The sequence below is a fragment of the Lolium rigidum genome, chromosome 6 (assembly GCF_022539505.1).
Source record: "Lolium rigidum isolate FL_2022 chromosome 6, APGP_CSIRO_Lrig_0.1, whole genome shotgun sequence".
Taxonomy (NCBI): domain Eukaryota; kingdom Viridiplantae; phylum Streptophyta; class Magnoliopsida; order Poales; family Poaceae; genus Lolium; species Lolium rigidum.
In genome coordinates this window covers 357541881-357559294 of record NC_061513.1, presented here as the reverse complement: position 1 = coordinate 357559294, position 17414 = coordinate 357541881, and the positions used below count along the sequence as shown (strand labels likewise).

The 17414-nt window shown below is 42.2% G+C and overlaps 2 protein-coding genes across 3 annotated transcripts in view; one reads left to right on the top strand and one right to left on the bottom strand.

Moving 5' to 3' along the window:
* LOC124665006 overlaps nt 1-9870 on the bottom strand; it is a 14990-nt gene extending 5120 nt beyond the window's left edge. Inside the window, exons 1-12 of the mRNA XM_047202405.1 lie at nt 9842-9870; nt 9592-9677; nt 9387-9517; nt 9066-9338; nt 8768-8904; nt 8155-8228; nt 7793-7966; nt 7584-7711; nt 7226-7501; nt 6988-7118; nt 6823-6855; nt 6670-6729 (exon numbers count right to left, since the gene is read on the bottom strand). Of these exons, the coding sequence (XP_047058361.1) occupies nt 6670-6729; nt 6823-6855; nt 6988-7118; nt 7226-7501; nt 7584-7711; nt 7793-7966; nt 8155-8228; nt 8768-8904; nt 9066-9338; nt 9387-9517; nt 9592-9677; nt 9842-9870 (1532 nt within the window). The remainder of the gene's footprint in view (nt 1-6669; nt 6730-6822; nt 6856-6987; nt 7119-7225; nt 7502-7583; nt 7712-7792; nt 7967-8154; nt 8229-8767; nt 8905-9065; nt 9339-9386; nt 9518-9591; nt 9678-9841) is intronic.
* A 798-nt stretch (nt 9871-10668) lies between these two features.
* On the top strand, nt 10669-17189 carry LOC124667250 (U11/U12 small nuclear ribonucleoprotein 59 kDa protein-like). 2 transcript variants are annotated; one of them, XM_047204554.1, is made up of 10 exons: nt 10669-10881; nt 10981-11356; nt 11474-11557; nt 11665-11730; nt 12226-12298; nt 12792-13177; nt 13716-13756; nt 14920-15057; nt 15992-16119; nt 16843-17189. In XM_047204554.1, exons 1-8 carry the CDS (start codon nt 10679-10681, stop codon nt 14996-14998), a joined length of 1308 nt encoding a protein of 435 aa, XP_047060510.1. In that variant the 5' UTR covers nt 10669-10678; the 3' UTR covers nt 14999-15057; nt 15992-16119; nt 16843-17189. The 2 variants fall into 2 exon arrangements, with proteins under 2 accessions (XP_047060510.1, XP_047060509.1); XM_047204553.1 differs by lacking the exon at nt 15992-16119.
* The last annotated feature ends 225 nt before the right edge of the window (nt 17190-17414 follow it).

Genomic DNA, 17414 nt, shown 5'->3' with positions numbered 1-17414 from the left:
CGTCGAGTACTTTTCGGCTGAAACCTTCGAGATCTACTTGCCCTCTACTTCCAACTAAACCCTAGCCTACAATCCATAGGCATTGACAAGTTGATACCTTGTCAATCGCACAGCAAGCAACTTAATAAGAGATAAAGTGCATAAGTACATATTCAATACCACAATAGTTTTTAAGCTATTTGTCCCATGAGCTATATATTGTCAAGGTGAATGATGGAATTTTAAAGGTAACACTCAAGCAATTTACTTTGGAATGGCGGATAAATACCATGTAGTAGGTAGGTATGGTGGACACAAATGGCATAGTGGTTGGCTCAAGTATTTTGGATGCATGAGAAGTATTCCCTCTCGATACAAGGTTTAGGCTAGCAAGGTTATTTGAAACAAACACAAGGATGAACGGTACAGCAAAACTCACATAAAAGACATATTGTAAACATTATAAGACTCTACACCGTCTTCCTTGTTGTTCAAAACTCAACACTAGATATTATCTAGACTCTAGAGAAACCAAATATGCAAACCAAATTAGCAAGCTCTAAGTGTTTCTTCATTAATGGGTGCAAAGTATATGATGCAAGAGCTTAAACATGAGCACAACAATTGCCAAGTATCAAATTATCCAAGACATTTTAGAATTACTACATGTAGTATTTTCCAATTCCAACCATATAACAATTTAACGAAGAAGAAACTTCGCCATGAATACTATGAGTAGAGCCTAAGGACATACTTGTCCATATGCTACAGCGGAGCGTGTCTCTCTCCCACAAAGTGAATGCTAGGATCCATTTTATTCAAACAAAACAAAAACAAAAACAAACCGACGCTCCAAGCAAAGTGCATAAGATGTGACGGAATAAAAATATAGTTTCGGGGAGGAACCCGATAATGTTGTCGATGAAGAAGGGGATGCCTTGGGCATCCCCAAGCTTAGACGCTTGAGTCTTCTTAGAATATGCAGGGGTGAACCACCGGGGCATCCCCAAGCTTAGAGCTTTCACTCTCCTTGATTATATTGTATCATACTCCTCTCTTGATCCTTGAAAATTTCCTCCACACCAAACTCGAAACAACTCATTAGAGGGTTAGTGCACAATAAAAATTCACATGTTCAGAGGTGACACAATCATTCTTAACACTTCGGACATTGCATAAAGCTACTGGACATTAATGGATCAAAGAAATTCATCCAACATAGCAAAAGAGGCAATGCGAAATAAAAGGCAGAATTTGTCAAAACAGAACAGTCCGTAAAGATGGATTTTATTAGGGCACCAGACTTGCTCAAATGAAAATTCCCAAATTGAATGAAAGTTGCGTACATATCTGTGGATCACCCACGTAAATTGGCTTAATTTTCTGAGTTACCTACAGAGAATTAGACCCGGATTCGTGACAGACAAAGAAATCTGTTTCTGCGCAGTAATCCAAATCTAGTACTTACTTTTCTATCAAAGATTTTTCTTGGCACAACAAAACTCAAAACTAAGATAAGGAGAGGTTGCTACAGTAGTAAACAACTTCCAAGACACAAAAATAAAAACCAAGTACTGTAGCAAAATAACACATGGGTTATCTCCCAAGAAGTTCTTTCTTTATAGCCATTAAGATGGGCTCAACGAGCTTTAATGATGCACTCGCAAGAAATAGTATTTGAAGCAAAAGAGAGCATCAAGAGGAAAATTCAAAACACATTTAAGTCTAAAATGCTTCCTATGCATAGGAATCTTGTAAATAAACAAGTTCATGAAGAGCAAAGTAACAAGCATAGAAAGATAAAACAAGTGTAGCTTCAAAAAATTTAGCACATAGAGAGGTGTTTTAGTAACATGAAAATTTCTACAACCATATTTTCCTCTCTCATAATAATTTTCAGTAGCATCATGAGCAAACTCAACAATGTAACTATCACATAAAGCATTCTTATCATGAGTCTCATGCATAAAATTATTACTCTCCACGTAAGCATAATCAATTTTATTAATTGTAGTGGGAGCAAATTCAACAAAGTGGCTATCATCATATATAGGAGGCATATTGTAATCATAAAAGAAAAATTTCTCCTCAATGCTTGGGGGACTAAAAAGATCATGCTCATCAGAGCCAGCTTCCCCAAGCTTAGAATTTTCCATAGCATTAGCAACAATGGTCTTCAAAGCATCCATAGTAATAACATTCCCATTAGCATGCATATAAAGTTCCATGGGTTTTTTAATTCTCTCTTCAAACACATCATGTCCTAATTCAAGATAAAGTTCATAAAGATCTCTCATATTTTTGTTGTTTTCCATTATGCTTAACTAGTGAAATAAAAACATGCATGATATTAAGTAAAGTAAAACAAGTAACTAATTTTTTTGTGTTTTTGATATAGCAAACAAGATAGAAAATAAAGTAAAACTAGCAACTAATTTTTTTGTATTTTGATTTAGTGCAGCAAACAAAGTAGTAAATAAAATAAAGCAAGACAAAAACAAAGTAAAGAGGTTGGGAAGTTGAGACTCCCCTTGCAGTGTGTCTTGATCTCCCCGGCAACGGCGCCAGAAAAAGAGCTTGATGGCGTGTAACTCACACGTTCGTTGGGAACCCCAAGAGGAAGGTATGATGCGCACAGCGAGCAAGTTTTCCCTCGGAAAGAAACCAAGGTTTATCGAACCGGGAGGAGCCAAGAAGCACGTTGAAGGTTGATGGCGGCGGGATGTAGTGCGGCGCAACACCAGGATTCCGGCGCCAACGTGGAACCTGCACAACACAATCCAAAGTACTTTGCCCCAACGAAACAGTGAGGTTGTCAATCTCACCGGCTTGCTGTAACAAAGGATTAATCGTATTGTGTGGAAGATGATTGTTTGCAGAGAAAACAGTAAAACAAGTAGCGATAGCAGTATTTAGGAACAAGGCCTAGGGATTAGACTTTCGCTAGTGGACACTCTCAACATTGATCACATAACAGAATAGATAAATGCATACTCTACACTCTTGTTGGATGATGAACACATTGCGTAGGATTACACGAACCCTCAATGCCGGAGTTAACAAGCTCCACAATTCAATGTTCATATTTGAATAACCTTAGAGTGCATGAAAGATCAATTCGACTAAACCAAGTACTAACATAGTATGCATACTGTCACCTTCACACTATGTAGGAGGAATAGATCACATCAATACCATCATAGCAATAGTTAACTTCATAATCTACAAGAGATCATAATCATAGCATAAACCAAGTACTAACACGGATGCACACACTGTCACCATTACACCGTGCGGGAGGAATAAAACTACTTTAATAACATTGCTAGAGTAGCACATAGATAAATTGTGATACAAAATACATTGCAATCATAAAGGGATATAAATAAGCACTTCACTATGCCATTCATAACGAGTGAATAAGTATTCGTGAAATATAGCCTAAGAGACCCACACGGTGCACACACTTGTCACCTTTACACACGTGGGACAAGGAGTCTCCGGAGATCACATGAGTAAAATTCACTTGACTAGCATAACGACATCTAGATTACAAGCATTATCATATGAATCTCAATCATGTAAGGCAGCTCATGAGATTATTGTATTGAAGTACATAGGAGAGAGATGAACCACATAGCTACCGGTACGGCCCCGAGCCTCGATGGAGAACTACTCCCTCCTCATGGGAGCAGCAGCGGTGATGAAGATGGCGGTGGAGATGGCAGCGGTGTCGATGGAGAAGCCTTCCGGGGGCACTTCCCCGTCCCGGCGGCGTGCCGGAACAGAGACTCATGTCCCCCAGATCTTGGCTTCGCGATGGCGGCGTCTCTAGAAGGTTTTCCGTATCGTCGTTCTTCGCATCAGGGGTTTCGCGATGGAGGCTTTAAGTAGGCGGAAGGGCAACGTAGGGGGCCACACGAGGGGCCCACGCTATAGGTCGGCGCGGCCAGGGCCTGGGCCGCGCCGCCCTATGGTGGCGGCTCCTCGTGGCCCCACTTCGACTCCTCTTCGGTCTTCCGGAAGCTTCGTGGCAAAATAGGACCCCGGGTCTTGATTTCGTCCAATTCCGAGAATATTTCGTTACTAGGATTTCGAAACCAAAAACAACGAGAAAACGAGCAAGCGGCTCTTCGGCATCTTGTTAATAGGTTAGTTCCAGAAAATGCACGAATATGACATAAAGTGTGCATAAAACATGTAGGTATCATCAATAATATGGCATGGATCATAAGAAATTATCGATACGTCGGAGACGTATCAGACGCTTCGCGGCCTCGACGCCTTTCTCCTCCTTGGACAACACCTTCTTTGCCGCCTTCAGCTTAGCGTCGCGGCCACCGGTGGTGGCCCGCTTTGCTTCCGCCGGAGCTGCAGCCTCCATTCTGGCTATGGTCGTGGCTATGGGGTAGTGTGGGGCGGCGTCGGGTGCGAGGGTTACCTTGAAATCCATGGTGGTGGCTGCGGCGGTGAGGACGTGCATCGCTTCTGGACTGCTCGTGCCGGTCTACTTTGATTTTCGCGCGGGGAATGACCACTGGCGGGAGTGTTATCGGCTTCCCTGTCACTGACGTTATTTTTGGCGGACACTCGGCGCGACCGCGGAGCGTCCGCGACGATGCAAATCTGACGCAAATATGCGTCAGGTTTGTGTCGCCGCGGACGACCCGGTCACTTTGCGTCGTCCCGCTGGAGCAGGATCCAGACACATTTTCGGTCACGACGGACGCAAACGACCGCTCAACGTGTGTTTGCGTCGTGCCCGTTTGAGATGCCTAAATGCTCGGCTTCAGTAGAGGAAGGGCGAGAACGGCCGCCCGCCGAGCTCGACTTCTGACTTGATTCATCGGGATCAACCTGAATGCATCACCATATAGTACCTCCGTGCAGACGATCTCTGCCATTTCATGCAAGAATTAACCTTGAATGATTGGTCATTTCCAAAGCGGTGCGCAGCCTCGCCGCCCGTTGAGCATGGGCGTCACTCACGCCCATCCTGTGCACCCGTGGATCTGTTCCAATGGGCGCTGAATGCGAGGCTACAGTGCCGGCCAATGGGTGCTGCCGGCGATGCGCGCACGTACGGTGGTCTGTGCTTAGCTGCGCCGCCGGGCTCTCAGGTAAAAATCGCACGGTCAGGAGCTCACACTTCTCTGTACGGTCTCGCGAATTGAGTAAGCAATCAGCAGAGTGCCTCTCGGGTGGTTTTGAATAAGAAGATGATTCCGTCGATCCGTGAGCCTCAGATTTATCCACTTATCTGGATCTTTGCTCGTGGCCTCGTGGGACACGTCTCGCTTATTTGGCTCAAAGCAGTGGACCTTTTGTTTGTTTCCACTTAGCAGTGGACTGAGACTATATTTTTTTGAGATGGTGCGACAACGACTTTGGTGAAACGCGAGTGCACGGCACTGCCCAAATAGCCTACGCGCCGCGCATGCAGCGTGCCACGGTGCACCAAATGGACATATCTCACGTGCAGCGGGTCCCACCTCCTGCCCAATGAAGACGCGCGTATCATTTCCTGCTTTTTGCAGAGAGGCCCCTGAGAAGGGAAGATATGACGCGCCGCACCCGCACGCACGCCGCACGCGCGCGGCGGAAACCAAACCAGTGCCGTACGGTAGCCCAATAGCGCCACCCTTTTCGGCCCAAACATCAACTGTAGTCTGTAGGGTACGGGCCATTGGACGAAGGGCTGAATTCTCGGCCTCCCAAGCCACGCGATACAGACCGGAGAAACCTATTCATCGACCGGCCCAATGCGTGCACGCGGGCGATCAACATGGGCCAGCTCAAGTTTTTCCGGCTTTTCTGCTATTTTCTGTCTTATGGTTTCTGGGTTTTCCGCCAGGTTTCCTTGAGTAGGTTGGGGTTTTCTCAACATTTTTAGAATCTATACCAAATTTGATTTTTTTTTCTTAAAATTTGAACCTTTTACATATTTGATTTTTCCTTTTAAGTTTGACCATTTTATAAAACTAAAACTTTTTAAAGTTTCCAACCTTCTTTAAATCTCAAGTTTTTTAAAATCTATGGACAAGTGAAATTTGAGCAGCGCTAATTTGTTCACACTTGTGGTAGCACAACTCTAGCAATACAAAGGAGTCCAGAACGGAGGACTGTGACAGACGACCACCAACAAAACATACTATTATCAATACTACTAGTACTTCACCCGTCCTTAAATAAATCGACATCTAGCCTCAAACTTTATCCACCAAAGAGTGTACTTTTATGTTCCCAATGTATTTTAAATTAGCAAAAGTTATTTCTCTCTCATTACACGGAAATTAAACCCAATAATATTCACCACATGATATCTTAATTTTCTACATACATTTAGCTTATTGGAGGTGAAATAATTAAAGAGGAGAGAGATGTTGGTTGCATCTTCCCAATGCATTTTTCTCTCCTTTTACTAATTTATCTTGAAAATCCTGCACGTCTACTTATTTGTGGACGGAGGGAGTACTCGCCATAGGCAGTTCAGAATACATGTCAGACCAACCAACCAAAGAAAAACATCATCAAGACTAGTGCAATGAATCGTTGGGTAGCCTGTCCGAAAGGCGAAGTCGTCGAGGTCGCTTATTAGGCAACGGCCATCTGTCAAGAGAATTTAGTACAAGTCAATGAATAGATTTTATTTAAAACAATGTACAGATATATAAGTGTAAGAAAGAATACTTGTTTTCACCACCCTCTGCAATAGCATTAGTTCTGTGTGTCTCGCCAGTCAACAGCCATCTGTCGTTGATCAGCCATTTTCAAAAAGCATAAGAGTTGCTGAATGGATTTATTTTACACAGTATATGCATTAACATGTGCGAGAAAGGATACCTGTTTTCATCACCCTCGACATCTGCACTAGTCCTGCAAGTAGACCAAAAAAGATGTTTGAGTGAAAACAGCTGAATGATGTGAAAACTAGACATGAGTCTTCAGAGATCCAAACTGACATGCCAACTTCCCTAGAAACTCCTTTCTTCAAAAAGTAAGACATACCGTCCTTTATTTAAGTTCAACAAGAGGCGGTAAATAACATCCCTCGGCAGGAACGGAGTTTCTTCCTCATGATAAAAATTCATTCCAACAAACTCCCCATCAGTGTCAATAAGAGGGCCTCCAATCCCAGCCTAGCAAAACAAAAGTAACATCATGCAAGGGCTACACACAGACATCGTTTGATAGATGTAGTGGTAGCTTATATGTTAAAGATACTGGGGAAATCCACAAAAAATACCTTGGTGATTTTACAGGTTGAGACGCACAGTTCCACGCAATCGAGTTTGCTCTTTTTGCCAATCAACACTTCCCCCTCTGTAGCCATTAGGTTGTGACGCACAAAAAGAGAACCCACAGCTACTACGTTCATAGATGAGGTAAGTTGATGCCCACTGATTTTTATCGCGCGAGCACCCCAGTATCCCATGATTTCAACAAGAGCAATGTTGTAATGTAAATTATAACGGTTCAATACCCCTACTACTCGAAAATCATCTGGAAGGCAAACTTCGATCTGCAATGATAAGGCTATGTTAGCAAGTATCCAAACTAAAAAAGGAAAAAAATAAATAAAAATAGCAACTAGCAGTAACAACCCTCAAGTTATCTTCAATCCTATGTGGTTCGCCAGAAACTCTAAGCAAACTTGCCGAAGTCAGAATTGTTGCAGAGCGCGCATTGCACTCTATAAATACACCACTGCAAGCAATTTTTTTTGCACATCCTACAGAGGTAATCATTTCACTTATCAATCATTGATCAATTAAAACATGGAAACATAATGACTATATAAGAGAGTCATCACCGTCGAATGAAGCAAGTGAGACAACACTATGATTCATTTTCCAAGCAAGATGTTTCCTTGATTTTGAAGATAGTGAGGCAGCACATCGATTCATTTCGAAATCAAAACTTTTTAATGGTTTTCTAAAGATATCCTTGCAGAATGTCTGTTCGAGACCATTAATGATACGCTTGCCTGGCATGATAAACAAGTTAGAAGTGCTTGATAAAGTTTTAAGGTGTGCATGTGCAACAATCTAAACAAGAGAAAATGAATCTAACTTTCCATATCCTCTTCCTCCCTGCCATTGAGGTTTGATGGCTGTCAGCCATGCCTCTTGGGTACAGGGCTGCAGTTGTATCCTATGAAATGATTTTGCTCACCTCCTGTCATTATCATGTTGAGACCTGGTTCTTCCATCTCATATTCGATTCTTGCTCTTGTAGCATCATCAACCCTGCAGCACAACGTTGAAAACACACTGTGATAAATCCGCAAAACCAAAATATCACAGACCATATACAAACTGAGATATTAAACAAGGGAAATATAGAACAAGAAGGCAGTCAAAATAGTTGCAGATATTTCACAGCAGATAAATTTATTGAAAATTTCCTCCTTATGTCTTGTTAATGTAAGTTGAGGGTGCGGCAGAAATATGTATTAGCACCAACACTGAAATAACAACCTTAATCAAGTACAGTACAAAAAATAACAACCTTAATCAAGTACAGTACACCTGCAGCTTGTTGGGGGTACAAGAGAGATGGTAACAGATGCAGAGCAACAGGAGATACCATAAATCACACAAGTAGAAAATAGCTAACAAGACCTTCAGGAAATACTCATAAACCTTGGAAGCTGTTGTTTGGCTTTTAGAATGATACAGCTAGCACAAACTCAAATAGAAATACGGGGAGGGGATGTAGTATAGGATGACGTAAAAGAGAAGCATGGGTAAAACAAACAGAATGTGTGGTTCATTGGTGTACATACTTTATCATCTCGTGAATCCACAAGAATCGAAGATAGAAAGGTCTTTGTATGTAGGGGGTCTTTTTTTCTTCGGTACGAGAGCAGTTCATCCCAACAAAGTTGCCATCAAAATCAACAAGGGGGCCTCCAATCCCGACCTAGAACAAAAGCGCGGATGAAGTTACGCAAGAAACATGCAATTCACAATGCCTGAAAGGAAATGCATCAGCTTATAAAGTGATAGTGTTTAGATTAGGCTGCCATCCATACCATCATACAGATATCAGTACAAATTAAAGCAGCTAGCTAGCTAGCTCACCTTGTGGATCCTGCACGTGCTTAGCAGTGGATTAAAGGTTGGAGCAATTGGAGAGGAAAGATCTACTCCGCTTCTGTGCTCTAATGATCCTGAATCGAAATGGCGCCATACCGCCGCAACCTTCCTGTAAGCCTCAAACTTCATGTCCCGATCAAGACTTACAGGTTCAAACCCCGACAGTTTTGCGACGTCGACCACGAAAAAATCATGATAAATATCAGGATTCTGTATCCGCCCGGTGACAATCCTATCATCCGGAAGGCGTACTTTAATCTCAAACGAGCACAAGGAAACTGAATCATCATGAAAGATGAAAGGCGCACTCAATTTCCGAAAGATCTTCTTTCTAGGCCAAGTATGTGGAATCAAATCAATCGATGTCAGGAAACTTGTAACTCCGGGACATGAGGTGTCGATGCATATGCCTGTGCATTCACGTAATAGGGTATCACCTGGAGAAGGAGAGACCGAGAGAGTCATATATACATAAGGTAACATGCATGAGAAATTATTAGTACCAACCAACCATGGAATGAGGCCAGCGCCACAACACTCGTACGTAATCTGGAAAGCACTTGCTCACTCAAGTTGCCTTTTCTAGATTCACTCGAGCTGCCCAACAATAAGGTGCCATCCAAACCTAGTTGATTATAAGATAGTAAAATCATTGTGTGATAAAGTTAAGAGACCGGCCGTCAATTCTATTACTACTATGGACGAATATGCATTTGCGGGGAAAGCGAAACATGCGGCATGGACTCACTTGGACTAGTTACTGGTCTTCTGCGAGGGCGTCGCTCTTCATCGCCTGTCATCAGCCCGCGCTTGTTTTTCATCATCGATCTTTACAAGACAGCCTCGACAGCAATGAACAAAATTCAACAAACAGACACCACTGGTGGATCAATATGGTTGCAAAAGAAATCCAATGCAGGGATTAATTGGACTATCTGTATACAAGAGATCGGAGGGAGAAACTGCAACAAAAAGAAACTAGAAACTGTACGTGGCGGGATCGCTCTAAGGAACTAGGTGGGTTGAAGTATCCCCATATATACAGCCAAGAAAGAAAGATTTTGAATTAGATCTCGGACAATCCGAGCAACCAAAAGTTCCACCGCCGGAGGTGGAGATGCGATACCATACCTTCTAAAGAAGCCTCTGCTCCGGCCACCGCGCACTGCTGGATTCGTCTGCTCCGACTGTTGGAAATTTCTTGCGGAAGTGGAGGAGGATGGTGTCACGTCCATAGAGTCCAAGTAGGGTTTGGTGGGTGCCCGCTTCAAGCAAGAAAATGGGCAGCGCCCGCGCACACGCTACGCCGATGGGCTGAGCCCATTTTCTGACTACTGTTCACTAGCGATGCTTCCTATCAGGCTTTTTTGCTTCATAATTACAATGAACTTTGATACGGCCCGTCAGACCCTGCAGCATGACGGGAGGCCCAGCACTCCGCATTCGTTCCTCCACACACAAGTCGAAACCCTGCAGCTCCTTCGGCTCCGGCCAAGTTCTCGCCGGGCGGCGGCGCGGCAGCCCTAGGCGACCTGACGTTGCCAATCTGCAGGGCTTTTTTGCAGCAGCAGGCGCATCCGACCCTCTCTCCGCCCACCATGTTCCGACCACCAAATGCCTTCGGAGCACCGCGGCCTCCTCACCCCCCTCCATGGCAGTGGCAGCAGCAGCAACCTTTCCAGCCGCCGCCTCCTCCTCCTCCCCCACCTGCGGCAGCGGCGGCCAGTTCCTTTTGGCAGAGAGGCAATGTACGAGAGCATCTGAAGAAGCTGCAAGAGACCGTCGCGATTTCAACAGCTCTGTGAGTTCCCGTCTTCCCGAAACCCCTAAAGTTAGCGATGACATTTACCCAATTATCTACAGCTTTTGTTCTGAATGAATAAAGGATTTGGATTTGCAGGATAAAGGAGCTAGAGGAAATCACACTGGCTAGGGATTCAGCCGATGCAAATGTACCAGAACCAGAGTCGTCCGCAGTACAAGTGTCTGAAGGGTCTGGTGGTGGTTCTGCAGACAGGCCCTATCATTTTATTGAGCTCGCTAGTGAGCTCAAGATCACCCAAGACACTCACGAATCCCTGGCGACAGATGCAGCTAATTATCTCTGTTCTCAACTTCAGCACCTTCTGGCACCTATCTCTGCTGCTGTTAACCAAGGTGGTCCTTGGGAGGAAACATCAGCGATGGTTAGGCTAGCTCAGAAGCTGCAGAAATCCAAGAGAAATAAGCGATGGAGGAAGAGGAAGAGGAAGCATGTAGCAGAGCTATTCCAGAAGGTGGAACTTCATTCACATGTTTTTATGCTCATATCTTCGTGAAAACAGTTCAGTTAGCATCAGAGTGGCCACAAAATCCAATAAATTGATGATGTTCCTTTTCTTGATGTTGTGTAGGAGAGTGCAGATTTTGAGAGAATCGATCAGGAGGCTGATGAATGGAGGGCTAGGCAAATAGCGAATGACATTGCAAAACGCAAGGTGCCCTGTCTCATTTGCCGAAACTGCTATTTCATTTATAGTAGGACTTCTTTCTGTAGTAAGACATCACTGTTGTTCCACAAAAATGAACTCGTTGCTGCATGCAGATGGAAAGCATGAAGCAAATTGCCAAGAAGAAAGCAAACGAGGAAAGAAAACGTCTAGAATCGGAGGTAAATATTGCAACAAAATTTTGAATCCTTGTGTGGGATGTGCTTTGGTTATTTGGTTTTGTTCTGTTTCGTTTTTTTGTGCGTGTCTGTGTGGACTATGTTTTATTAATTCTCTGCAAGCACATGTATAGCCTAATAATACTTTTAATATTACTGTGTCTTAGATAGGTTAAGTGTAAGCCTTAAGTTATGCAACTGTTAGTTTCTGACCTTTTTCTTGTTTACTTATAAATTTATCAAATTTCTACATGATGCTTTTCAAAGATTTGTTAAACTTACCAAATAGTTGTCTTTGACATAGCAAAGCCCAACTTCTCTGCTTGATTTCATCTACCTGCTTGCTCAATTGCTATGTCAGATTTATGCGCAAGCAATTTTTTGTATTCTTCAGTAGTTTTGTTGTGAAGATTTTCAGCTCTTATACTTCTTTGTGGAGGTATCTGTGCCTTTATTCGAACTAACTAATATTTGTGGAAACAAATCTGCCATTTCCAGCTTGAGCTCGCACTAATGGTGGAGAAACTCCAGGAGCTTCGCTCTATAAGGGTTCAAAAACTGAAGAAACAAGGTAAGATATCCCCCATTTAGTGCTCCCCTCCTCTTTCAGCTATATGAGTATATGGACCATATGCTCAAAGGGCATAGGGGCACAACATCTTTGAAACAGTTATTAGACTGGACATTTTCCTTAGTACATCAAGTACTTTAATCGCCCAATCTCTCTCGTAGTCGTAGCGCTAAATGCAGGGACAGGGGTTTGAAAGATTGATGTAACCACAATGTTGATTTCTCAATGGAATTTCAGTGTAAAATGACAGTATCCCAGAAAAATGGACTTGTATTAAAACAGAGGAAGTATACTGTCACATTGTTTTCTGATGAATTAACTATTAAGATCTCAGCCATAAGGTTTGAATTATGTACTCAGTTCAAGGCAATGCTTTTACATATGTATCCAAAGTTTGGGTCCAGCTGTGATGATATGGTTAATCTGTTTTGTTCTCGCTGTTGCATGTCATCCATGCCCGATAACTAACATTGGAGACATTTTTATATTTCAGGCCATTTTCTGCCAGAAGAGGATGATAAATATCTTGAGCGTGTCAAGGCTGCAGTTGAGGAAGAGGAGCGCCAAGCTGTAACTGCTGCTCGAACAGATGCTGCTAAGAATGCTATTCTCACTGCTGAGGAATCAAGAAAGAATACACATCATACATCTGCTCAAGAAGATGGTCCTGAACAACCTGAAAGTGGCTCAGTACCAGAGCAGAACCAAGGAGATGCAAGCATAAATGAGAAAAGTGATCATGTAAATAAAAAAACAGAACATGTAGGTCAAAAGGTTGAGATAAAAGGGCCTGGCCAGTCTGATTCTGTTACGAATCTGCCTTTTGAGTTCTACCACTATTATCATGGGAGTAGCTATGACATGGGGACACTCATTGAGGTAATCTATTCCAACTTCTGAACTTCATGCAAGTGTCATGGGTTTGTAAGGCAGTGCGAGACACATATCTGATTAGGCTGGCCAATCTTAGAGACTTAGACATGACCTGTTGATTTTCAATGTAAACAGAAAGATAAGCTCACACACAATCATGTTGTTTAAAGTCTATTTCAATAAGCATAGAGTCAAAGATACACTTGCACAAGGATGAAGCATGTTGTCAGCATTGCAATTTTATGGTGCTACCAGCTAACCATTGCTTCAGGCTTTCGTGAGAATTACGTGAAAGTGAAGTACTCCCTCCGATTCATATTACTTCTCTCTAATATGGATGTATCTAGACACATTTTAGTTCTAGATACATCCATATTAGCGACGAGTAATATGAACCGAAGGGAGTAGGATAATTTTATTGAAGTTCTATTTAGCTTTATGAATTTCTTCCAAGTAGGAGATTTGGCTGAACTTCAAACAAATTTCATATTAGTTCAAGTTACTTAATGTTATTCATCTTATCTGTGTTCACCTCTGGTTATAGGTACGCCGAATGTGGGATTCTTTTATCAGACCTGGAGGAAGGTGAGGCTTTTACTTTTAATGAGGCCGCTTTGTGTATTCTCATGAACACAACAGCTAAAACACACCATATTATATATTTGAAAAGAATCTTTCTCATCCAATGCAAAGTCACTCTATAAATCTGTTTTTTTTTCCGTATTTTCTTAACATTTTTCTTTATAAGCTGGAAAAGAAACTCATAAGAAATCCGTCATGTAATGGTGTTTTTAAATCCTTTGACTTGGGTCCAGTATGATAAACTAGTATCTTTGATGAGCGACAAAGTTATAGTTGATTAAGTGTTTTTTTTCGATAAAGGGAATATATTAATATCAAGGGATACCAATTACACCCAGCCTCTGCAACAACGCACCACCCTAATGGCACTACGGATGCACACAGCCAAAAAAAGGAAAAAAGAAAACTAAGAAACAAAAGTCCCGCTACAGTATCTCGGGCCTAACAACAGCAATACATCCACCGCCATGACAACACGTGAATTACAGACTCTTCAAAAAACGACGCCTCCAAGAAGGGAACAGTGCTCAAACATCGTCGTCGCCCGATCAAAGATCTTGGGTTTTCACTCTGAAGATAGTCCCCGCTCTCAAAACAATGCCTCCACCAAGGTCATTGCCAGGCACAACCAGTTAAGGCCAGACCTTGGGTTTTCACCCTGAAAGGTAGGACTCTGCACTTCACCTGTGTTGTCGCCCCCACTTTCATACCGCTGCTGTGAAGCCCGGAACACCAAGCAAGCCCCTCAACAGCGCGGAGACTTGAACCTCCCTTAGCTAGTCCTCCCCTCCGGCCTTCATGAAATTCTCTTCTTCCGACTTTCATCATGGATCCATAGTCACTTGATGTCAACACAGAAAAAGAGCTTCGCGCCGCACCCTATAGTTGATTAAGTGTAGAATCAGGTCTTAATGCATTAAGATTTTCCAGGGCTTGTGCATTTTTCAGTCTATTAATTGTATGGTAGTAATATCTTGCTGTGTCGTCGAACTAGATAACAGTTTATGAGTTATGAAAGAATGGGATTTAACATACTATTTTAGCCTCCATCGCAACCATAGTAATGTATTGCTGCACTGGACAGTAAAACCTCTGCTGTACCATGTTAAACATGTGCTATATCCAATTTTTTTCTAAATGTATTTGTTGTATTCATTTCCATGCAGCCGCATACCTGGCCACTGGATTCAACCACCCACTCCAGCTGATGAGGTGTGGGCATCGTATTTAGTGCAGCCCAAGTAAATCCCTCTGGGTTATAACAATGGTTCTTCTGCCTATCCACTGGGAGCTTTCAGGGCAAGGTAAGCCAGTTGAGTTACTACAATTCATGTCAACCAATGATACAAAAAGTTCATATGGATACAGTGATTACATTGTCAGACTAAAATTATCCCAGTGAAAGCTCATTGCTCGTGCTGTTGACCTTTTTTGATGAATGCTTGATTTTCGTCTGGGATTTCCATGGATTGCCCAATTTAACTAGAGAGCAAAGTTCTCTGGTGTCCAGGATATTGCAATTTTCAGTTCACCAAATGCTCCATCTCTTGTCCATGTTGATACATGAAAAGTAGAAACCAAATTTCTGGATTGGGGAAAGATCTGCACCTTAATTTCTGCTAGGTGATTATCATGTCTTTACTGTCTAGGGTTGCAGTTGGATTTTAGCATATTGCTCGGTGAGATCTTCTCCGTAAGACTGTAATAAAGTGTTAACAAATCAGATATGCCATCAAATTTCCTAGCTTTTCCAGTTGTTCATACTGACTGCCAGAACCCTTAAATAAATGGGAATTCTTATCTGCACTACTGTACTAATGTAGCTCCGAATGCAGTTAGGGATTGAGATATATCTCACAAGTGTGACTGAATTTGATCCTTTAATTTTGCTTGGATAGGGAGCATGCCCTTACCTATCCATTAATTATCTGACATTTTTAAACTTGCACACCTAATATTGATGGAAACTGTAGCTTTTATTGCATTTACACAGGACATGCCCTAGCAATCAAGTGCCAAACTTTAGATGCCATCAAATGTAGTAGCCTTTACTAAACATAATTTATTGGCTTCGTGCTATTTTCACCAAGCCTAAATCCCGAAATTTTAAGTTTCTTCCATAGTCTGTGTTGAAGAAGGAACAGAGTGTTAGAATGAACACTCAATAGTTGATGTTTCTGTGTTGTGGTGTTGGACAGCTACCCCTCTGTATCCTTACAGTCTCCGTGCATGTGCCAGGTGTTGTACATGAAGCCGCAAACCTTTTTTGCCTAACGATATGTGTGTGACTTTCTGAAAAGATAATCAATAGTGGTGGCTCCATTCAAGCATGATGGAGATATTTATGTTGAGAAGGGTAACCACAGGTTCTTTCTGTGACCCTTTGAGTAGTTCATAACGACCACTAGAACATGACATGAACGAAATGAAAATTCTTTTTTTAATCTCATTGTGGTAGTTTATAATGCATAGAGAATTAGCGAGTAGTGTTTAATGGTGAAACGCTGAGAGCCATTGGAAAATTAAAATATGATGGCGGGTTGATTTCCCTCTGATTGTTACTCTATGGTATTTTGACTTTGCACAAGATCGTTAGATCAAGGAACTCTGCAAAATATTTTGTTTTACCACACAACAACAACGCTACAAAATTTTCTGTGCATGGTTCCAAAGTAATACAGGTTGCGAGGCATTTTTTGTGAGATCAAAGGCCTGTAAAGACTTAAACTAAGAAGTCGTTTGGTATCCATCATTTGGGCCTGGAATTCTGGAATTCATTTTGGAAATGAATTCCACAGGTGGGCTGTTTGGTTGCCACAGAATTGGGCCGTAATTTCATTTAGGAAATCCAGCAAAATGATGCCATGGGTAAACACAGTTCCAAGCTGAGACCTGTCTTGTGTTTCTCTATGGAAGCCATTTACAAATTCAATATTGAATTCTGCTGTCATTTGCAATTCCTGTGGCAACCAAACGAGTGTGCATTTCTGGAATTACAATGTAAATGTGTATTCATTTCAAAATGCTACAAACGAAATGAAAGCCTGGCTTCCAAACGACTTCTAAGATGTTTTGTTTTAATTCCGCAGCTTCGGGATCTATGCAAGGTCCAAGCATGGTATTACTTCTGGATGGATCAAAACATCTTGCCTGGATATCTCATAGATCGCTGAATTAGTTTCAGTGACTGGTGACAGCCAAAAAGAAGATACACTAGCTAATTGATCAGATGTTGACACCATGCAGGCTCAGGTTCTACTGTTGTACAAATAGGCGACAGCAGAAACCTGCAAATCAAAGCAGTAAATATAGACTGCAAGTGGTGCTCCACCGGGTAAACCTCATGAAAGTGAAGAGTAACTTTGGTACATGCCAAATGATCGGCATGGCAGCATGCTCTATCCTTCTTCTTTGGTAGCCTCACTAAGTGCCGTCGTTCGTGTGATCTCCAACTAGTAAACAGTCGCGACTAGAATTGCAGGAATATTATTTGGAAACCTTCGCTTGAAGTAATTTGTTGGATAGTGATTTTGCATTGTATGCTTGAATTGTCTCTGTGAATGGTGACCCGGACTTTTGGCTCTCGGGTGCAGGCGCACCCTATATACTCTAAAAAATGTAGTAATTTCAAATAAAGTCAAAAAATATCGAATCCTTTTGG